The sequence below is a fragment of the Zootoca vivipara genome, chromosome 10 (assembly GCF_963506605.1).
Source record: "Zootoca vivipara chromosome 10, rZooViv1.1, whole genome shotgun sequence".
NCBI classification, from domain to species: domain Eukaryota; kingdom Metazoa; phylum Chordata; class Lepidosauria; order Squamata; family Lacertidae; genus Zootoca; species Zootoca vivipara.
The window spans coordinates 39,710,681-39,734,677 of record NC_083285.1 but is presented as its reverse complement, the minus strand read 5'-3'; the positions used below and the strand labels follow the sequence as shown (position 1 = coordinate 39,734,677).

At 44.8% G+C, this 23,997-nt stretch overlaps 1 protein-coding gene across 1 annotated transcript; it reads right to left on the bottom strand.

Moving 5' to 3' along the window:
• Positions 1-369: 369 nt before the first annotated feature.
• On the bottom strand, positions 370-23,997 carry LOC118091141 (uncharacterized). Its single transcript, XM_060279431.1, has 9 exons — positions 23,979-23,997; positions 22,235-22,255; positions 21,545-21,667; positions 7,907-8,192; positions 6,870-7,021; positions 6,150-6,435; positions 4,911-5,062; positions 1,626-1,947; positions 370-529 (listed from the first exon to the last, which is right to left on the bottom strand). Exons 1-9 carry the CDS (start codon positions 23,995-23,997, stop codon positions 370-372), a joined length of 1,521 nt encoding a protein of 506 aa, XP_060135414.1.

The following is a 23,997-nucleotide window of genomic DNA, read 5'->3' as shown; positions in this document are numbered from 1 at the left end:
ATAACTGGTGACACTATGCTAGCCAGATGACTGAATCTTCAGAGTCTTATGTGAATGTAGAGAAAATAGGTATGATCTCAGCCAATCATCACAATTACTTTGGATATGAAATGTTTTATAGAGCTGCTGCTTTCTGATTGTCTGGGACACACAGCAGGCTGGGTACACAATATCCATTTAAAGGACATAGTTTCTTGTAGATAATCCTGGGACCTGAAATTCACCCCCACAGAGCTAAAGTGGCCCAAACCCTTTTATAAACTACAGATCCCAGGATTCTTGGGGGAAAGTCATGCATTTAAATGTGCTTTAAATACATGCTGTGTCCACAGCCTCAGTGTCTTTGCACACAAATAGATGACATTTTTCCTACGTACCAGGGGACTCTATCTTCCGTCCAAACACCTGGACTTCGCAAAGCGTGAGGTATTCTTTCCTAGGTAGGGTAACAGTCACATACTGCCCTTTTGATGCTTCACAGTTAAAAGTGCCTGTTTCCCCAGCACCCAAAGAACTTATTGTAGCACATCTAGAAAAGAACAAAATCATTATTATTATTTTTAAAAAGCATTAAATAATAATGGAAGAATGGTTTTCAACAACCTGAACCCACAAAGTTACAGGTAGGTAGCTGTGTTGGTCTGAGTCGAAGCAAAATAAAAAAATTCCTTCAGTAGCACCTTAAAGACCAACTAAGTTTTTATTTACATGAAGAAGTGTGTGTGTATCTGAAGAAGTGTGCATGCACACGAAAGCTCATACCAAAATCAAAAGTTAGTTGGTCTTTAAGGTGCTACTGAAGGAATTTTTTTATTTTGCCACAAGGAAAAAGTCAGAAAAAAAAGCAAATATTTGCTATGTTTTGGGAAATCAAATTGCTAGAGATCTGTCTGGAACATTTGCGCTCCATTGTCCTCCCTGTGTATAATCCTGTAAAGCAGGGATGCCAGAAAATGTTGACAAAAACCGAAGTGGAAATGGACAATGTTGAAAAATTCACCCTATGAGTGGAACAGAAATTGATCCAGTGGATATGATCAGTCTAAAAACAGTATGTAATTGATTACATCATGTTCCCCGATTTGCATTGCATTCCATTCCAATGAAATCATAGAATCATAGAACAGTAGAGTTGGAAAGGACTATGAGGATCATCTAGTCCAACCCCCTGCAATTTAGGAATCCTTTGCCCAGTATGTGTCTTGAACCCATGACCCTGAGATTAAAAGTCTCATGTACAACTCTTGGAGCTATGCTGGCATGGCATAACAGGACAATGTAACCTACCTAATATACATACTAAATTACATAACTAATGTAGTTTTGCCACAGCAGACAGCAAGACGAAATTAGATAGCTTTTGGCAGAAAGTGAACTGCAGTGGAACGGAAGCAGTCCTGCATGTGACCAAAACAGGGCAGAACAGAAAAGCGTACCTCATGACATCTCTACATGTAAGGAAAGGATGGGGAACCCATGGCCCTCCAAGTATTGTTGGACTCCACCTCCCCCTGCTCAAACTAACATGGACATGCTAAGGATGATGGGAGTGGTACTCCAATAACACCTAGAGGGTTGCAGCTTCCCCTTCCCTGGCTACAAAGCATCTGGTCCATATACTGTACCTAGGATTTGTGGTGCCTCCTCTCTCTGCGGAGTCCCCAACTCGGATTTCAGCCCCATTAAGACGGTGAGCACAGCAGTCTTTCCGGTTGGTGATGCTGACACGGAATACTTGATACTGTGCATTCAAGTCTACCATCCACCATGGATTCCTTTCAGAATCTGTGCGGGTGCAGGATCCCCGTATAAAATCACTGGATGTGGAACCGTCAATGGCATTTCCAGCTGCTCCTAGCGAGTGGATGTTGCTGGATTGTGAAGCCTCTCCGGCGAGGGCCACATTGGAGTCTGAAAGAAAGAAAGGGGAAAGTTTCCATTTTGTTGCTGTTGTGCTTCAACCACTGAACTGCAAGGTAGGAAAAACTAAGAGAGCTGAATTAATTCTTAATCAATGCTTTCGCCATGCTCTCAGCAGGTGCCCAAAAACACATGAGATTACAATCATATGCGAGGTCCTAGAGCCCAAAAATGTGCATCCCCGTTTTCAGACTCAACATGTTGGAGGGTATAGTATTTGTCTGGTGCGGAAACAAAATCTCAGCAATGGGTGAATCCCCTACAAGTGAGGAAGGGGAGCCTGGGTGCAATCAGGGGAAGATGTGCTGTTATTTCAGTTGCAGGCTTAGTAGCAGCAGAGCATGGAAAGTAAGAGTTTATGCCTGTATTTTATACTATACCTGTCAACTGCCCCATTTAAGCTGGAAATTCCGGAATCACAGAAGACGGCTTCTGTTAGATTGCCGGATCTCTCCTTTTTTGGTTCAGCACTCTGGAGCGAGTCCTCGTGCCACAGCGCCAGACCAAAAGACTCTCACTCTGGTGCTTGTGAGCATGGTGACCTCAGAGTGCCCAAGGTCCAGCACTGGGTCACCACCCCACAGAGCCCATCACCCAGCCCTTCCCAGCTCGCTTTTATGAGCCAGGATGGACAAGGATCAAGGAGATTCCTCCAGCTCCGAGCCCGAGCCCAAGTCCCAGGCCATCACACCGACCTTTGCTCTACGCTGTCACTATTGCCACTTGGTAGGCTCGACGTTCAGCTCTAACCCATGTCTGGTCCAATTCAAAATGAGTTTTCCGCCACCAGCACTCTAGCCAGCTCAGCGATTGTTTCATTGCCCTCAACTCTGGGGAAACCATGGGGCTGTCTAGGCTCCATGCAATCGGAGAGGGTGCTTCAGAGCCAGACAATCAATAGCCCTGGTTAACTCCACATTCCAGTGAGGCACCAGGGAATCAGCTGAAAGACCATCAACATGGAATAAAACATTCCCTACCACTCTCTGGAAACCATTTGGATCCATTAAGTGGTGGGGGCGGACCATATGACTTGGCCCTACCTCCCTGCAGAGGGGAAGGGTCATGGAGAAGTCCAGTTGCACCAGAAAGTGATCCAACCATGGAACTTCTTTTGTTTCGCTTTTCCTTAGTGTCAGATCACCCACATTCATAGAGGTGAACACTAGGTCTAAGGCATGTCCGCGACTATGAGTTGGGTCAAACTTATTCAGGGACAGCCCCATGGAGGTCATACTTTGCATGAAGCTCTGTAAGATCGTGTCGGCATGGATGTTAAAATCCCCTAGGACAACCAAACTAGGTGTCTCCAGGAGAACATCCACCACAACCTAAAGCAGCTTGGACAGGGAATCCTTGGTGCGGCGGGGAAGTCAGTACACCAAAAGGAATCCTGTACTGCCCCTATTGCCCACCTTCCAGAACATGCACTCAGAAAACTGAGTCTTCTGAGGATGCCTGTTGTAAGCGAATGACTTTCTAAATATCACTGCAGCACCCGCCTGCCCATATGTCCTGAGTTGCTGTGCGGTAGACAAGCAGTGGCAAGGACAGGCCCATCTGCTTCATCCAACCAAGTCTCTGTTACACATGGCAGGTCAAGTCCTTCATCCACGACCAAGCTGTGGATGATAGCCATCTTGTGAATCCTTCACCTGGCATTGCACAGCAGCACCTTAAGGTCATATGGGTCTCCCATGTTGATTCCAGTATTCTGGTCTAGACCAGACCCAGAGGCAGGGATGGACTTCAAACAATGACTAAACTTGCCTCCTTGGTAATGACATGGTCTGGTCTTAGCGTAATTCCTCCTACCTACCTACCATCACTGACAATGGGTGTCCCAGTACATCATCCCCTCCGCCCCTGTGGAACCTGCCCCAGCCATTCTGTTGGCGGAGGGCCACTCCCAGGCAGCCCATACCTTCTCGCTTTCAGAACAGAATACAAACTATTCAATAAGCCAATAAAACAGTAGAAACTAATAATAATAATAATAATAATAATAATAATAATAATAATAATGAAAACACTTTGCAATTATACTAAAATTAAACTAATCCCCAGTCCCAACTAAATGTTTATCCCACACTCAACAGAGCAAAAAACAAAACAAAAAACCAAAATTTAAATGCCATGGATTAAAAACTATTTGAAAACATTTAAATGCATTTAAAAGCATTTTTGACATTTGCCCCAAACCCAGAATTTGTTCCAGTGAGTCTGGGCTCTTCAGGACTTGCAGCAGGGAACTGTCCCTCTAGCCTCTCAGGAGTTAAAGCAAAGAAGGGTGAGTCTGGTCCCTGCTCTCTAGGCCAGGTGGGAAAAGGCCTTGCAGGGAGTGGCCTTCAGGACTCACAGCAGGACAATAAGTCTGTATTATAGACACTCTGTATCTCCTGCATATGAGGCTGGGTACACACACAGCGTGGGTGGCACTGTGGGTTAAACCACAGAGCCTAGGGCTTGCCAATCAGAAGGTCAGCAGTTCGAATCCCCGCAACGGGGTGAGCTCCCGTTGCTTGGTCCCTGCTCCTGCCAACCTAGCAGTTCGAAAGCACATAAAAGTGCAAGTAGATAAATAGGTACCGCTACAGCGGGAAGGTAAACGGCGTTTCCATGCCCTGCTCTGGTTTGCCAGAAGCGGCTTTGTCATGCTGGCCACGTGACCTGGAAGCTGTATGCCAGCTTCCTCGGCCAATAACGCAAGATGAGTGCCGCAACCCCAGAGTCGGTCACAAGTGAACCTAATGGTCAGGGGTCCCTTTACCCTTTACCTTTACACACCATCTATTCACAGCTTCCTGTAAGTAATCCAAGGACCTGTAATTTGCCCCCACAGAGCTACAGTTGGCAAAACCCTTTTATAAACTAAAGATCCCAGGATTCTTGCGGGAAAGCCGTGCATTTAAATGTGCTTTAAATGCAGGGTGCATCTACAGCTTCAGTCTCTTTGCACACAAATAGATGACAATATATTTTCTACCTACCGGTGGACTCTATCTTCTGACCAAACACCTGGACTTCACAAAGCGTGAGGTAATCTTTCCTAGGTAGGGTAACTGTCACAAATTGGCCCGTTGATGATTCACAGTTAAAAGTGTCTGTTTCCCCAGCACCCAAAGAACTTATTGTAGCACATCTAGGGGGGGGGGGACAAAATCATTTAAAAATAATGTAAAATAGCATTAAACAATAGTGGAAGAATTTTTTTCAGCAAAAAAAAAAGCCATAGAATCATAGAACAGTAGAGTTGGAAAAGACTATGAGGATCATCTAGTCCAACCCTCTGCAATTTAGGAATCTTTTGCCCAGTGTGGGTCTTGAACCCATGACCCTGAGATTAAAAGTCTCATGCTCTACTGGAAGAGCAATGCTGGCGTGGCATAACAGAACAATGTAACTAAATAATTTACATACTTAATTATATAAATTACATAAGTTATGTAGTTAGGAGTCCAGGTTCCCGGCTTGATAACACAGTAAGTGTATGTAATTAAAAAGGAGGATTTTTTTGCAAAAAAGACAAGCAATTATTTCCGGACGGCTCTAGCAAGCCTCCAGCCCCCATCACTCAGTTGACCTTTCTGAGGAGTTTGTCCTGTGTCAACAGAAGAGATTGACCCTTCGACCTTTACATTTCTTATTTTGCTTCCTGTCTAGCAGCCTTCCTATATGCCTACATCTTGGACTTATTTGGTCAGCTGCAGCCCCTTCCTGTTCTGAAAAGCTGTCTCTGTGACTTTCCACGCCTGTTTGGGCTTCCGGGGAGCTTTGGCTGTGTTCCAGCCTGCTCTCCATTCTTCTTTTTTCAGCCAGACGTCCAAGGTCAGGGGGACTCAATGCTGGCAGCTGCAGGCTCTCCTATGCTGCCATGAAAGCCCAGCCTCCCTCTTCCTGACTGCATTCTGCAGCTGGCTGCGAGATTACACTTGGAGCTGGTGTGTTCATGACAGGAGTTTTGCCACAGCTTTTGGCAGACTGTGAACTGCAGCAGACAATGAACTGCATGTGATAAAAACAGGGCAGAACAGAAAATCATATCTTCTCTTCATGAAAGAAAGGGATAGGGAACCCATGGCCCTCCAATTATTGTTGGACTCCTCCTGCTTCCTGCTTGAACCAACATAGACAATGGCTCAAGATGATGGGAGTGGTGCTCCAATAACACCTAGAGGGTTGCAGCTTCCCCTTCTCTGGCTACAAAGCATCTGGTCCATATACTATACCTAGGATTTGTGGTGCCTCCTCTCTCTGCGGAGTCCCCAACTCGGATTTCAGCCCCATTAAGACGCTGGGCACAACAGTCTTTCCGATTGGTGATGCTGACACGGAGTACTTGATACTGTGCCTTCAAGTCTACCATCCACCATGGATTCCTTTCAGAATCTGTGTGGGTGCAGGATCCTTGTATAAAATCACTGGATGTGGAACCATCAATGGCATTTCTGGCGGCTCCTAGCAGGTGGATGTTGCTGGATTGTGAAGCCTCTCCGGCGAGGGCCACATTGGAGTCTGAAAGAAAGGGGAAAGTTTCCATTTTGTTGCTGTTGAGCTTAAACCACTGAACTGCAAGGTAGGAAAAACTAAGAGAGCTAAATTAATTCTTAATTAATGTTCTCGCCATGATCTCAGCAGGTGTCCAAAAACACATGAGATCACTACAGCATCTTGAACAACCATTAATGAATAACTCTGCATTATAGACACTCTGTTTCTCCTGCATATTACGCTGGGTACACAACATTCATTTAAAGGACATAGCTTCCTGTAGATAATCCTGGGACCTGTAATTCACCCCCAGAGCTAAAGTGGCCAAAACCCTTTTATAAACTCCAGATCCCAGGATTCTTGGGGGAAAGCCATGCATTTAAATGTGCTTTAAATACAGGGTACGTCCACAGCCTCAGTCTCTTTGCACACAAATAGATGACATTTTTCCTACATACCAGGGGACTTTATCTTCTGTCCAAACACCTGGACTTCGCAAAGCGTGAGGTATTCTTTCCTAGGTAGGGTAACAGTCACATACTGCCCTTTCGATGCTTCACAGTTAAAAGTGCCTGTTTCCCCAGCACCCAAAGAACTTATTGTAGCACATCTAGAAAAGAACCAAATCATTTTTTTAAAAAGCATTAAATAATAATGGAAGAATGTTTTTCAACAACCTGAACTCACATGGAAAAAGTAAGAAAAGAAAGCAAATATTTGCTATGTTTGGGGAAATCAAATTGCTAGGGATCTGTCTGGAACATTTGCGCTCCATTGTCCTCCCTGTGCATAAGGTACTCCTGTAAAGCAGGGATGCCAGAAAATGTTGACAAAAACTGAAGTGGAAATGGCCAATGTTGACAAATTCACCCCATGAGTGGAACAGAAATTGATCCAGTGGATATGATCAGTCTACAAACAGTATGTAATTGATTACATCATGTTCCCCGATTTGCATTCCATTCCATTCCAATGAAATCATAGAATCATAAAACAGTAGAGTTGGAAAGGACTATGAGGATCATCTAGTCCAACCCCCTGCAATTTAGGAATCCTTTGCCCAGTATGTGTCTTGAAGCCATGACCCTGAGATTAAAAGTCTCATGTACAACTGTTGGAGCTATGCTGGCGTGGCATAACAGGACAATGTAACCTACCTAATATACATACTAAATTACATAACTAATGTAGTTTTGCCACAGCAGACAGCAAGACGGAATTAGATAGCTTTTGGCAGAAAGTGAACTGCAGTGGAACGGAAGCAGTCCTGCATGTGACCAAAACAGGGCAGAACAGAAAAGCGTGCCTTATAACATCTCTACATGTAAGGAAAGGATGGGGAACCCATGGCCCTCCAAATATTGTTGGACTCCACCTCCCCCTGCTCAAACTAACATGGACATGCTAAGAATGATGGGAGTGGTACTCCAATAACACCTAGAGGGTTGCAGCTTCCCCTTCCCTGGCTACAAAGCATCTGGTCCATATACTGTACCTAGGATTTGTGGTGCCTCCTCTCTCTGCGGAGTCCCCAACTCGGATTTCAGCCCCATTAAGACGGTGAGCACAGCAGTCTTTCCGGTTGGTGATGCTGACACGGAATACTTGATACTGTGCGTTCAAGTCTACCATCCACCATGGATTCCTTTCAGAATGTGTGTGGGTGCAGGATCCCCGTATAAAATCACTGGATGTGGAACCGTCAATGGCATTTCCAGCTGCTCCTAGCGAGTGGATGTTGCTGGATTGTGAAGCCTCTCCAGCGAGGGCCACATTGGAGTCTGAAAGAAAGAAAGAAAGAAAGAAAGAAAGAAAGAAAGAAAGAAAGAAAGAAAGAAAGAAAGAAAGAAAGAAAGAAAGAAAGAAAGAAAGAAAGGGAAAGTTTTGTTGCTGTTGAGCTTAAACCACTGAACTGCAAGGCATGAAAAACTAAGAGAGCTGAATTAATTCTTAATTCATTCACATAAATTCTAACCTATCCACACCAGTTTTTCCAGCAATTGCCTAGACACATGTCCAGACGGGGCTTTATTTTGCCACCACTTTAGTGGGAAAACTCACTCTTTACCTCTAAATCAGAACAAAAGTCAAATGGGTTTCCTGCGGTGGGACCACACCCCCACTCACTCGTACTCATGCCTACAAATCACATACCTCTGCCTAGAAATCATGGGTGTGGAGCAGGGTGCAAGGAGCCTTGATTTTTAAAATGCTTTGTGCATCCACGTCTAACCTTGCCCCTTTCTAAAAGTTATTAATTGGTATGTGTTTTTCATTTTTTTGTAAATCTACCAAAGAATGGAATAAGATAACATTGGGATGAGAGGGTTTCCCCATGGGGTGGATGAATGGGGTCAATTGTTATGGGGACTGAGAAATGTTCCTATTTTCATATGAGGAATGTTGAAGGGTAGGGGTTAGTTGTAGCAAAGACTGCATTTTTGTACTCACTTACCTGGAGTAAATCTCCTTGAACTCAATGAGCTTTACTTCAATGGCACTAAAACCCCATTGAAACCAAAGGAACAAGTTGTTATGACTAATGCAAGTTCCATTGTCAATTAAACTAACCCCTGAGCAGACATGGTTAGAATCTCCCTCTGAGTCCTATTAAATTCAATACCACTTACTCTGAGGTAAAGAGGTTAGGAGTGCTGCCATTAATTCCCATAATTATGAATTGTTGCTGAAAAGCTGTAACCCATATTCCAACGAGCCCCGGGTGGCAAAAGCTGGCGAGCAACAGTAGTTTCCAATGAAGAGGACAGATTCAGCGCTTCAGGAATTTATCTTGAGAGTCTGATTAACTACTATTAAGAAATATTTCTGAACCAAAAGAGGGGCCCGGATCACTCATATAGGAAGCCCTATTGAAATTGACAGGATATCAAATTAACTTGTCATATTCTTTTCCAGTGGGAATTAAGCCAGCCTTCTATGGCTTTGCACCAGTGAATATTGGGGGGAAAGAAAAATAAGGGAAGGAATGACGCCCAATTCTTGGTGACGCACCTTTCAATGCAGGCCGTGTAGGCAGGATGGTCAAGAGCATCAGCAGAAGGCAGCATCTCACAGTCCTTCCTCGAAGCATTGTGTCCTTTTCTGGCAAGGCTCAGGAGACAAGACTTACACACAGAGAGAAGCACTCTTGACTTGAGTGCCCCAAACAGAGTGGGAAGGCAGTTATTAAACTTCCCAGGATGCTGCTCTCCTCCAATCAGAAAACTACTCATAACGAAGACCACTCAAAGTTTCCTTTCAATTTTGTGGTCAAAGTAAATATTTGACCTCTTGCCAGTTATTACAACATGAGGAGATTGGGTTGATAAGGGGAAGGGTGTGAGGTAAATGGGACAAAATAGCAGAAAGAGTACATGAACCATGGTCTTAAATGAAAATAAATAGGAGTTTGGTTATTTCTTTCAAAGCAAAGTTACACAAACACTATCGCACCACAAGAAGATCCCTCCAGCTCCAAACCTATATAGAGCTGTGTCATGTGAAGGATCTAACACCTGTTCTTAGCTACAGTGGTACCTCTACTTACGAATAACTCTACTTACGAATGTTTCTACCTACGGATGGAGCTCCGTCCGCCATCTTGGATGCAGTTTAGATTTTTACTACTTACAAATTTTTAGATAGGGTTGCTTCGTCTTACGAATTTTTTCTCCCAATGCATTCCTATGGGATTCGACTTACAATTTTTTTCGACTTACAAATGTGCATTCGGAACGCATTAAATTCGTAAGTAGAGGCATAGCTGCCAAGTTATCCCTTTTTTAAAGGGATTTTCCATTATGCTGAATAGGCTTCCTCGTGAGAAAAGGGAAAACTTGGCAGCTATGAGTAGAGGTACCACTGTATCTTGATCGTGTCACACCAATTATTGACTGTCAATGATGGCTGCCAGTCTGTTTCAGTACCCAATTCAAAGTGCTGTTTTTAACCTTTAAATCCATTAGCAGCCTTTGGGGCAGATTACCTAAACAGGATCGCATGCTTTCCCAACCAAGAGACCTTCTTGGCTCTGAGTATTGGAAGACCTGCTCTCTGCCTTGCAGTCCTTCTTCCACCTGGCCTGAGACAGGAGGACCTGCACTGATGCGAACTGTAGGAGCTGAGGCTGCTCAACAGACTCTTGGGCTGGGGCATTGTCTCAGGGTTTCAGCTGTTGTTACTGAAACTGTCAGCCTGCAACAGCAGCCACATCCCGGAAATGGTTTTCACTGGCCGGCTAAACCAGGTGAGGGTAGATGATGGGTTCCAAACCCTTGGTGTGTTAGGGACTCCCTTGCATATGAAGACAGGCTCCTGTGGATCGAGTGGATAGGATTTTAACTTGTCTTATCAATATTTTACAGAATGCAGACCAGAGGACAAAAGTCTGGATTTCATCTGTCCTGGAGGTCTGTTTTTTCCCCTTTTTCTTTTTGCATTTTTCAGCTACATACATATTCATTTCTTTCTCTGTGTTGTTCTAGTTTATCTTATCACCTCTTCTAAACATCTACATCTAATACAATAATAGTCATCTAATACAACAATGAAACATCTCCAATCAGATCCTATCATATGAAGACTTCCCAACCTATTTTTCCTTGACATCCTAGATTTTCCTTTCATTTTGCTGCAACTCCTTAGTTTATATTTTCTTTTTTTCCTACATATCCTTTTACCCTTTTTTAAAACTGGTGTTCAAAAATCTATCCCCGCTTGTATTTTTATCATTATTCTGCTCTTTTTAAAATAGCAATTCCCACTTACCATACTTATTATTATTATTTTCTTTTCTATATTCCCTATTGTAATCGTCGTCACACTGGCTAATTCTATAAATTCTATTAGTTTGAACATCCACTGATCTTTTGTCAGAATTGTTCTTTCTTTTCACATTTCCACATATGTTATCCTTGCCTCAGCTGTTGCATAGAGGAATATGTTTTTAGTTTGTTTGGAAGTTTCTGTCCTATTAGGGCTAGCAGGAATGCTTCTGGTTTTGGGGAGAATGAACATTTGAGCAAGTTCTTCATGAATCATCCCCCAAAACGCTTTTGCACTTTTGCACTGCCACCATAAGTGGATTAACATGCCTTATGCATCCATACATATCCAGCACTGGTTAGATGCTCTTTATTTATCTTTACTAATTTTCTGGGCATCAGGTACCACCTAAAAACCATCTTTAGTATATTTTCTCCAAATATATAGCATGCTGAAAATTTAATCGTATTGTTCCATAATTTCTCCCAATCTGCCAGGTCTTTACTATATCCAAAATCTGCAGCCCAATGAATCATCGCCACCTGGAAGTCTGTTTTAATGAATTTTAAACCCATAAAAACTCCATTTGTCTATGGAGTACAGAGACTGAGTGGTGTGACGTGTCACTCTCTACCTATTCTTGCTATAACTTACCGTTTCCTTCAAGTAAGAAAGCTGTTGAATGTTGTAACATCTTGCACGAATTTGCTTTTCTCAAGAGAAAAACTTGTCCTGCCTGGAGTTTAGCAACTCGGCTGGGAGTTGCTGAAAGGAATTAAAGGAATTAAAGGCAAAAGAATCTGCCCTACAGTTCAGTTCAAAATATTAAATGAAGTAGATCCATCTGATAGGAAGTATGGTGGTTACAAGAATGCAAAAAGAAAAAGCTTGGAACAAGTTAAGCAAGCCAACAAAGTCAAACCAACAAAGGAAGCTGTCAAAATATTTGCGCGTGGAGGTCCCCAAAACCACCCCTCAAATAACTCACCACATAGACAGAATTTTTGTTTAATGGTTTTTGGCATGAATTTTGGCCACAACTTTTATTGAATACCAAACATGTGAGTGGTTACGTAGGCATTGGTTCTCAACTGTTACCTAAGGACAGAAATAATAATAACTTGCCTTGTCAACATGGGGAAATCCTACAGGGAGAGATGGGGACCCGGGTGCAATGAACTCTCCCCTCTCCCTTCAGGCTCCCAGGGGCCTCAATACGTCGTCCTGGCCCCCTACCTTGGGGTTACGGACACAGCATAGAGCCCCTGTATTCCTGACCAGGATTTCCCCAAACACGCAGGCATAAACTTGGGGCCAACATAATCAATTAGATCCTTTAATACAACCAAAATAACCAATGCCTAACCGCCAACCTTACAAGTTGTGACTATTTGCTATGCAGTAGGCAAAAAAAACAGATGGCACCAGCCAATCAGCCAAATGGAAAAAATTCCTACCAGGCCCCTGAATACAAGCATAAAAGAGTTTTAATTAACATAAGATTAGGAATGGATTTCATCTCATCAGATAATGCAAAAAAGAGGGAAGTTGCTTTCTACATTAATCCTGCACTTGAACCCAAATTGATCCAAAAAGATGAGAAAGGCAGAATTTTAATAGTACAAATTAAAATCCAAGGGGGAAAGATAATTTTGGTGGGAATATATGCCCCAAATGAGAAAAAAGCACTGGAAACAAAATTACTGGAATATGCAGACCAAAAAAAATCATAATGGGAGACTTAAATGGAGTTCCATCGTTAGAAAAAGATAGATCAGCTAGGAAAATGGATACCAAAGAAGGCAGATTACCAAAAACTTTTTTTGACTAGGCCCAAAGTCTAAATTTGATCGATATTTGGAGAGTAAAACATTTGTTTGATAAACAGTTCACTTTTTATTCTCATGTTCATGATAGCAGTTCACGGATAGATGCTGTATGGATTTCCAAAGAGTTGGAATCCAAAGTAAAAAAAAAAAATCAAAATTAATCCCAGGACATTGTCAGATCACAATTCCATGATAATGGAAATTCAAAAGGAAAGTCAAACAACATTTAGATGGAGATTGAATGAAGACCTATTAGAAGATCAAAATTTCATGGTAAAAGCAAAGAAGGCCCTGGGGGATTATTTTGAAATGAACCTCCAGGGTCAGATCAAATTACAAACAGTCTGGGATGCAAGTAAGGTGGTGATGAGGGGACTGTTTATGCAACAAAATTCAATTGAAAGGAAAAAATTTTTAGATGAAATTATGGAAAAGGAGGACTTGTCAAAAAAAAGTTAACAAAGCTTTTGCTGATGATTTAGTAATTACAGTAGAAGATCCAAAAAAACTCTCTCCCCAAGGTAATAGAGAAAATTCAGGAATTTGGGGAAGTAGCAGGATTTAAACTAAACAGGAATAAATCTAAATAATTAGTTAAAAGTTTAAAAGAAGAAGAGAAAAAGGCACCCACAACTTTTGACAGAGTGAGAAAGGGAAAGCCGTCTTTCCCCTCCACAAGACCTTCCCCTTCTGGCTCCATCAGCATGTTTTTGTTTTTAAGAGAGATTGCACATGGAGAGAGATTTAAAAAAAAAAAAACGAACATACATACACAACCAACCAACCATCCTTTTCTAAAAAATAGCTTACAAAAGAGGTGGCAGCGGTGAAGGCGTGACAGATCAAAAGCCACGTCCCCCCAAAAAATTTGCAACTGGCAACGCCAGCTACAGGCACCGTTCCATTTTGGAATGTTGATACAGCAGAGGGGAGCAGAGAGAAATGTGTTGGTGTGTGTGTATTTTAAAACCTGGCTCCCTCCACTTGCACAAGTTCTGAGAGGGGCGGGGTAAGGAGGAGAAGGAAGAAAGGCGGAATGCAGTCCGGGCAGCGGGTTGGCTGAAACCCGTTGTTGTAAAAAGTGCACATTTTGCAGATGCGCGTTACATTCACCAGCAAATACTTTTTTTGTTTCTTTTTTATATTTTCATTCTTTTATTAGTTTTCCAGATTTTAACAAATGAGTCCAAATTATTTAAATTTCATACAAATTTTTAAATAATTTCCCACTCGTGTTACAAACATATGTCCAATTCCTCCTGTTGTTGCTACATTCCTCCTTCTTTTCATCACCTTCTCGTCCTTCTGCAAGTTTTAATCCATTGTCATAGCTGGTGTTATGTATTGGTTTAATCCAGTGTTTCTCAACCTTTTTTGGGCCAAGGCACACTTGTTCCATGAAAAAAATCACGAGGCACACCACCATTAAAAAAGTTAAAAAATTTAACTCTGTGCCGCCCTATATTGACTACCGTGTTTCCCCCTTTTTAAGACACCGTCAGGGGATGTCTTATTTTTTAAAAATTTATTACTGTTTTTATTACAGTACTTGTATAATACAGTATTACAACTTGTGGCGGGCTGGACCGTGTGTGTGTGTGCGCGCACACACACACATACGCCCATGCCTTCCCTCCCTCCCCGCGTTCAGATGGAGCAGGCTGGGCTGGGGAGGGGGCACCCCGTCGACACTGGGTCTCAGCTTGCGCTGAGGGGCCGCAGCCACCCTGTCAGGAAGGGCCCCTATCCTGGGGTGTCCATGACCGTGCTGCTAATGTGCCACCGCCAAGCAGCACAGAGGAGTCCTCTTCCTCCCTCCTCGCAGGCTCTCTGCTCCGCGGCGCTGCTGGGCTCTCCGAGCGTTCTGCGCTCCAGCAGCCGCCGGTTCTGGGCTGCGGAGAGAGCAGGCAGGGCGAGCACGCGCAACCTGCGGGAATTGATGCACTCCCATCTGCGGCATGTTCAAATGGCCCGGGAGGCCTGCCTCCACTAGGTCGGGTCTCCACACAAGGCGCCTTCACCGGCGTAGCTGCAGGCTTCCCGCGGGGGCCGCCTGCAAAGCGCCGCGCCGAGGCTCCCCGGGAGAAGGCGTGCAGGGGCTGAAGCCGGAGGCAGCGAGGGGCAGATTCCGGCCCCGGTGATGTCAGGCCTCCCCATGGGACCGGGACCGGGGGGGGATCTCGCTCAGCTTCGTCACTCTCCCGGACAGCAGCAGCAGCGAGAGGAGTGCACGCTTGGCCCTGGCGTCACGGCCTCGAGCGCAGGCTGGGGAAGAGGAGGCGAAGGAGGCGCGCTCAGTGCGGTGGGGGCTGAGGCATGGTGGAGTGCCCCGAGCCTCTGGGAGCTGGCAGGAGGAGGAGGAGGCTTGCTGGGTCGTCACCCAGCAGCGCGCGCAGAGCACCCCGAGCCTCCAGCAGCCAGCAGCAGCAGCAACAATCCCAGAGGCTCGTGGCACACCAGCCAGCGCCTCGCGGCACAGTAGTGTGCCGCGGAACAGCAGTTGAGAAACGCTGGTTTAATCTGTGTTCATGAGTTTCTCTGCTAGTCCTGTAACTACCTTTCCCGCTCCTGGGCGATTCAAATGGGTGCGGTGACAGTTGCTATTGGTTAACTTGTTAGCACAATTTGGATCCTCACGCTGATAGGTTCCCACCAAAATCTAAATGTATCCTTTCCCCAACCCCTGCTCCTGAGAGTATAAAAGGAGCTCACCCTTTCCATCCAGTCAGTCAAGATTCCTACTGCAATAAAGAAGACTGTTCTTGTTATACTTGACTCCTAGCAGTTCCTTGCTAGTATGCTGAATCACTATTCTGAGCTGACTTCATGAAGAGCTGAAATCACACTCACGACATAACAGCTGGCCTTTATTATTTCCATACAGTCAGCACCATTGTGGTTTCCCAAACATATAGAAATCCATTTCGCGCATGCAACCCTTCTGACACTCTGTTCCCAGACCTGGTGTGTGAAGAGATTAACTGCCCTCATTGTCTATCCATTTACAGTCCACTCCTTTGGAAACATTCCTTACCTTGCTCAAGGACAAGCTGAGCTAAAAATAACTCCCCAACAAGACACCCATTCTGCCATTAAAACTCAGGGATCACTTCCCACAGCTTTTTATTTCAAGATTTTGAAACAAAATGGCGCTGGCGCATTAGACTTGAGCAAATACGGCACTGTACTTGCAAGTAATTCTCTTGAATAAATGAGGCTCCTCTCCTACCTAGCAAAAGTTTGGGTATGATTCACTTGATATTGTTATGATGACTTTATACTGCAGTGTCCACCCCACCCCAATGTGGCTTTTCATGTCAGCCACACAGCCACTGCTGATTTGCTTGCCATCACTGGGCTGTTACTGATTCATATGCACTAACCAAAAATTAAAAGTGTAAAATATATTTTTAAAAATCAGCAAATGCAGCTATAATCATTGCACATCTTACAGCTACAGAAGGTTAAAATTTCTATAGGCTGCACTTTAACATAAGGTTGCTTTTTGTGTTTATTAAAGTTGACAAAATTGTGGGGGGTGTTTGCCCCCATGAGAGTTCTGATTCTTGTTGTTGATAGTTCTTGATTCTTGTTGTATATTTGTATTTTGCTTTTCAGCTCAAGATCTCATGGCTGTGTACCTTGTCCTCCCCTCTTTTTATCTTTGCAAAAGCCCCATGAGACAGACTAGGATAACTTATACCAGACTAGGATACATCAGCAGCAGTTCTTGCCAAATGGATTGTGTAGGTGGACACAGGGCCCCCAATCGACATGCAGTGAACTGCCCTAGGAAATCCTGTTGGCATCACTGGAGCTTCAGAATGGAAGAAGGGAGAGAACAATCTGTGATCTCAAAGATCCATTGCCTACAGCAGTGTTTCTCAACCTTTTTTGGGCCAAGGCACACTTGTTCCATGAAAAAAATCACGAGGCACACCACCATTAAAAAAGTTAAAAAATTTAACTCTGTGCTGCCCTATATTGACTACCGTGTTTCCCCCTTTTTAAGACACCGTCAGGGGATGTCTTCTTTTTAAAAAATTTATTACTGTTTTTATTACAGTACTTGTATAATACAGTATTACAACTTGTGGCGGGCACACACACACACATACGCCCATGCCTTCCCTTCCTCCCCGCGTTCAGATGGAGCAGGCTGGGCTGGGGAGGGGGCACCCCGTCGACACTGGGTCTCGGCTTGCGCTGAGGGGCCGCAGCCACCCTGTCAGGAAGGGCTCCTATCCCGGGGTGTCCATGACCGTACTGGTAATGTGCCACCGCCAAGCATCACAGAGGAGTCTTCCTCCTCCCTCCTCGCAGGCTCTCTGCTCCGCGGCGCTGCTGGGCTCTCCGAGCGTTCTGCGCTGCAGCAGCCGCCGGTTCTGGGCTGCGGAGAGAGCAGGCAGGGCGAGCACGCGCAACCTGCGGGAATTGATGCACTCCCGTCTGCGGCGCGTGCAAATGCAAATGGCCCGGGAGGCCTGCCTCCGCTAGGTCGGGTCTCCACACAAGGCGCCTTCGCCGCCGTAGCTGCAGGCTTCCCGCGGGGGCCGCCTGCAAAGCGCCGCGCCGAGGCTCCCCGGGAGAAGGCGCACAGGGGCTGAAGCCGGAGGCAGCAAGGGGCAGATTCCGGCCCCGGTGATGTCAGGCCTCCCCATGGGACCGGGACTGGGGGGGATCTCGCTCAGCTTCGTCACTCTCCCGGACAGCAGCAGCAGCGAGAGGAGTGCACGCTCGGCCCTGGCGTCACGGCCTCGAGCGCAGGCTGGGGAAGAGGAGGCGAAGGAGGCGCGCTCAGTGTGGTGGGGGCTGAGGCATGGTGGAGTGCCCCGAGCCTCTGGGAGCTGGCAGGAGGAGGAGGAGGCTTGCTGGGTCGTCACCCAGCAGCGCGCGCAGAGCACCCCGAGCCTCCGGCAGCCAGCAGCAGCAGCAACAATCCCAGAGGCTCGCGGCACACCAGCCAGCGCCTCGCGGCACAGTAGTGTGCCGCGGAACAGCGGTTGAGAAACGCTGGCCTACAGTAACCTCCTCCAACCAAGCTGACTGCGGCTCCTGGGGTTGTAGTTCAACATCTGGACAACACCCAATCAGGAGAGTCTGGTCCACAGCCAAGCTCAGTGGTACAACCACACTCTTGCCCCACCTGTTAGACAGAATCAGCATTTTGCGCATGCCAAATGTGTGTGTTTTCCACACCAGAATAACATGGCTGGTTTTCTCCTATATATGTTCTACATGGAAACAAAGCCCATGGGCCACACTCCGGTTTCATGTGTTACATCTCTGTTACAGTACATTCATATACAGCAGGGGTGGCCAACTCCCAAGAGACTGTGATCTACTCACAGAGTTAAAAACTGGGAGTGATCTACCCCCTTTGGGGGGGTTCAGGTCAAAGCTGTTGAGTTTTTTTTAAGGAAGGGAAGCCCTGTTTTTTGGTGTTTAGGTCAAACTTGTTGAGCTTCTTTTAGGAGGGAGGGAGGCCCATTTTTGTTTAGGACTTCAGGTCATAGTTGTTCAACTTTTTTTAGGGAGGAGGAAAATTTTGGGTGAGCTTTTTTGGGGGTGCCAGTGATCTAGCAGTGATCCACCACAGACATCCAGTGATCTACCGGTAGATCACGATCTACCTGTTGGACGTGCCTGATATACAGTATTGATGTAAATGGACATAATGGTCTGACTCAGTCACGAAGGCCTTTCAATTCTGAGATTTCTTCCCAACAGCTTTTACTGATATGTTTGCCATTTGTAAATTCTTTCTGCTGTGTATACCACCACATTGAAAATGTGAGAGTTATACCTATTTAAATGAATAAAATATGTAAGAAAAATATGTTTCCCGATCTTGTAACAGACAGTACATCCAGCCACATAGAGTCGCAAGTTCTACTGTTTATTTGCGATTTTGACCTATACATGAGTAGCAGGTGGGCTTAGCAGTCATGGAAGGTGTTGACATCCCTCTGGGTGCAGGTTCTTCTAGACAGCCAACCAGGTTCCTTCTTGTTACCACTGATTAACGATAATATGTGATGTCTTTCTACAAATCTAGAGGCTCTTGGTTATGCAATTTCTGCTGTCCCATAAAACGTAATCTATGCAGAAAGAAAAATAAGGCAGCTGAGATACCAGGGTAATTTGTGGGTTGCATCTCCTTGGGATGGAACCTCCCAGGGTTGTTTATTTCATTCATTACATGGTCATAGCTACCCATCCACAAACATTCCCTGGACAACATTCAGTCGTACCTTGGTTGTCGAACACCCTGGAACTCGTACATTTTGGCTCCGGAATGCCACAAACCCGGAAGTCATTGTTCTGGTTTGCAAACGTTTTTTTGGAACCCGAACATCCGATGGGGCTTCTGTGAGTTCTAATTGGCTGCAGGAGCTTCCTGCAGCCAATCAGAAGTCGTGATTTAGTTTTCAAATGTTTTGGAAGTAGAATGGACTTCCAGAACAGATTCTGTTCAACTTCCAAGGTGCGACTGTACTGTAAAACAATATTAAACATGCCATATACAGTAATACTAATAACTAAGATATGAATTGTCTTTCGTCTTATTATAAAAGTGTTGCTCACTAGGACTTCTTTCCTATATGGAAGGATGCCTGTGCATGAGACAGTTGTCACAGATCAGAACCATGGACAGATTTTCTGAGTTTTCCCTTGGAAAGGAGTGGGGCAAGGCGAAAACCGCTCATACCCATGCCTTGAAAGCGAGGATCAAGCGCTGATCAAACCTAGCTTTCCAAAGATAGCACAAGGCCCAGCTGCTTCTTTAGGCTTACACAATATCCCAAGGAAGATGCATAATGGCAACATGCATCTGGTGAGAGCAGCAGAAAGGTACTTATGGGAGGCTTCCCCATCCACTCAGCTTTGTCCTACCCACTAAAACAATAAAACGGGCATCCCCAAACTGCAGCCCTCCAGATGTTTTGGCCTACAATTCCCATGATCCAAAGCTAACAGGACCAGTGGTCAGGGATGATGGGAATTGTAGTCCAAAACATCTGGAGGGCCGAAGTTTGGGGATGCCTGGCATAGAATATAGCAGATTGCACACAATAAAAGAGTGTACACACACACACACACACACACACACACACACACACACACATTTCCACTTGTAGCTCTCAGCAGAAAAACTAATGATTGGATAACTATGTATGAGTCACCAATCTGGAAATGCCCATCTGGATAAAATAAAACACAATAATCTATTAAACATTAAAAGTTGGAGTCAAATAAGATCTGAAGGGCCCCCAGGTCACAGCCTTAAAGATTTTGATGGGTGTGGGTGGGATTGAGGGCTGTGCTCTGCAAGATGAAATGAACCACCTTATAGAGGCTTAGGGACAAGAGGGACAAGCGTCAAGTTGCTGGAAGTGTTTGGTGAGATGAAGAAGACCAAATTTACCATATTGATTCAAACTAACCAGCTAAATAAATATTGACTGTTCATGTTTAGTGTATAATGTTTTAGGCTTTTGGAGCGTGTGTATTTTAGGATCATTTACCAACCTTATGGTTCTTCCATTCCTGATGGGCTTCCCTCTTGATCTCCTAGATAAAACATATATTAAATGTCAAAGCAAGACTTCCTATGTGATGAAAAATATCTGAGCCATGCCAAACCTTACTTAAAAAACAACATCCTTGGTTGATGGGGATCACTGGTATCACAAACCCCCAGAACTCAAGAAAAATTTTGTCAGTGTCCCACAGGAATGTCAATGAATATAACAGATTGAATTGCTGAATTGCAACCCATTACCAAGCTTAAAACCATGGAGAGACCTGGTCTGAATAAGGACACTGGATTCTTATCTCATTATACATGATCAAGCTTTCTTTAGCACCTCAGCCCTTGCTTTTTCCTGCAAGACCAATTGCAGTCGTTAACAGTCATCAACAGGTTTACCACTCCTATCAGCCAATCACCCATTCCCACCACCCTTCTGAGTAATACCCCTCCCCACCCTCTGACTATACATAAGGGTCTGGTGACTTTTGTTTCAGTGTATCTGAAGAAGTGTGCATGCACACGAATGCTCATACCTATGACAAACTTAGTTGGTCTCTAAGGTGCTACTGGAAGGATTTTTTAAATTTTGTTTTGACCTTTCTACTGGTAAAGCTTTCGTGCCTCTAGGAGAGTAGGGCAGAGGTTTACAGGCACAGATTTCCCCTCAGGGTATCAGCATCTTATTCATGAAGATGTTAAAGTCATCACTGCCTATATGTGAGCATGGCTTTCCAAACAGGAAGGCCTAGCCAGCCTATAAAGGCCTATGGGCTAAAGATTCCCCACCTCTGGTGTACATCATCACTTGATACTGCAGCTATTAAAAGACAACGAAGCATATATGACATGAAGCATCCCATAGATGCGATGTCTGCCTTCTCCAGAGCTTCCCCTGCCATTAAAGACTTCCTAGCCTAGACATCTGCCATCCACTTCTTTCCAAAGACAGCATCGGTCAGCAGCCGACCAAACCACAACATGAGAAGGAAACCTCTGCACTTACCCGAGGAAGGTAGCTTTTCACCAAACACTTGAACTTCACACAGTGAGAGGATACGAATGCCTGGGATGGTGATAGTCACATACCGTCCTTGCAATTTTTTACAGCCAAAATTGGCGGTTCCCCCTCAGCGCAGTAAACTGATTGTAGCACACCTTGAATAGGAACCAGTTCATATTGATTAGTATAAACCAGAAGTCATATTGTAGGATAGGTGAGGTGCAACATATCTCTGATTATCAGTTACTAGGGACAATGGCTGAAGAGGGCTGTTGTCCTCATGTTCTATATATGGGGTCCCAACAGGCATGTGGTTGGCTACTACAGAAAACAAGAGGCTATTTAACCTTGGCTATGGTATGATCCAGCAGGGATACTCTTATACTCTTAAGAATGAAAAGTCAAACATCATCACTCTGTTACCCTACCTTGGACTTCTGATTCCCCCTTTTCCTGGTGAGTTTCCAATTCGGATTTGAGCCCCAATTATTCGCAATGCACAGCAGTCTCCTCGATTGGTGACACTAACACTGGTCACACGGAACTCTGCTCCCAAATCCACTGTCCACCATGGATTCAGTTCTACTTTTGTGTGTGTGCAGTGGCCATGCATATAGTTAGAAGATGGTGACCCATCAATGGCATTCTCAGGCTTTCCAAGTTCGCTGTAGATACTGGACTGCGACGCCTTACCACCACGAGCCACATTGGGAACTATAAGAAAGAACAGAAAATCTTGAAAAAAAATTATCACAAATGCTGAAAGTGTCCATGGGCCAAAGAGCCCAAGATCGCTTATTCGCCATTTGGTTTTATTTCATTTCATAAACAACCACGACAGCTCAAGAGCATCAGGTCCAGCAAGTCTATGCGAACGGCTGGATTTAGTACAGGTTAATATTAGTTTTTATCTTCTTTTTTGAAAGAAAGATTTGTAATTGTTTTGATTTAGACAATGGAACCCTTTGTAATCATAGGCCATTCGTTCTTTTCTTCTGCATATGTTTACATATCATTGACTTAGTAAATCACATAGCTGTATCCTGTATTTCCTTATTGGCAATTGTAATAAATTATTATTTTTAAAATAATGCTTCTTTCAGGTCTGTGATTTGTAGGTATGGATTTGTAGGCTTGTCCCATCACTTTCCTGGGGAAACTCATTGTTTACCTCTTAACCAGAGTAAAATCAAACAGGTTTTCTGTGGTGGGACCAAATAAAAAACTCCACTCACTTGCACCCATGCCTAAAAATCTCAGCTCTCTGCCTAGAAATCATAGCACAAACGGAAGTGTGGATGGCCCCTCATTCCTTGTTATGAAAGCTTCCAGTGCAAAATAAAACCAGAAGTATAATGGTGCCTCTAAACATATGTCATATTCTACTTGAGGTTACTGCAGCAAGCAGCACGAAAGGTTAGCATACCCTCCAAGTGTCCCTGTTTTCCAGGGACAGTTATGGAATTTCAAACGCCATCCTGGCTTCTGATTTGATTCTGGAATGTCCCCAATTCCCTCATCATTGCCACTGCCACGAAGCTTGGGAAGGAGAATGAAGTGGCACTTGCTTGGAGCAGCAGTGGTGGTACCAGCAGGGGCAGCTGGGCAGGAGCCTCCCAGTGCCTCTAAGGTGGACTTTATAGACTCTCCATGGCCGCTGCTTCTGGCCTCCTCCCTTGGGCTGCTTGAAGCAGCTGCAGGAGAGCGGGTGAGGAGGAGGAAAGGCTGCTGCTGCCACCCGCCGGCTTTGAGGTGCAGATGGAGCAGGACCATCCTGGGCAGAAAAAGGGGAGCAGAGCAGCATGCAAGGAGTCTTGGTTTAAAAAAATATGCTTTGTGCATCCGCATCTAACCTTGCCCCTTTTAAAAATTTATTTATTAGTGTGTTTTTCTTTTTGTAAAGATAACAAAGAATAAATAAGATAAAATTGGGACTAGGGGGTTTCCTTAGGATGGTGGAGGGTGTGTGAGCTGTGTCCTGTTGGTGTAGTGGTGGTGGAAATGCTCGGGGGTGGGGTGGAGGAATGGTGTCAATTGCTAGGGGAGGGAGAAATGTTCCTATTTTCATTTGAGGAATGTTGAAGGGTAGGGGTTAGTCATAGCTAAGACTGCATTTTTGTAGTCACTTACCTGGAGCAAATCTCCTTGAACTCAATGAGCTTTACTTCAGTGACACCAAAAGCCCATTGAAACCAAAGGAACAAGTTAGTTGTGACTAATGCAAGTTCCATTGTCAATTAGACTAACACCTGAGCAGATGTGGTTAGAATTGCCCCGTGAGGGGCTTCCGGTTCCGCCCTGCCTAAATGCAGGCAGCTCCCATGACAGCGGGAGATTGTTGGCGAAGGAAAAACAAGGATGATTGAGGGCAATTATCCTTGCAAATTCCCCCCAGGGACAAGGGGGAATGGGCTTCACTCGCAGTTCGTCTCAGTACCTGGCTCTCGCTCCGGCAT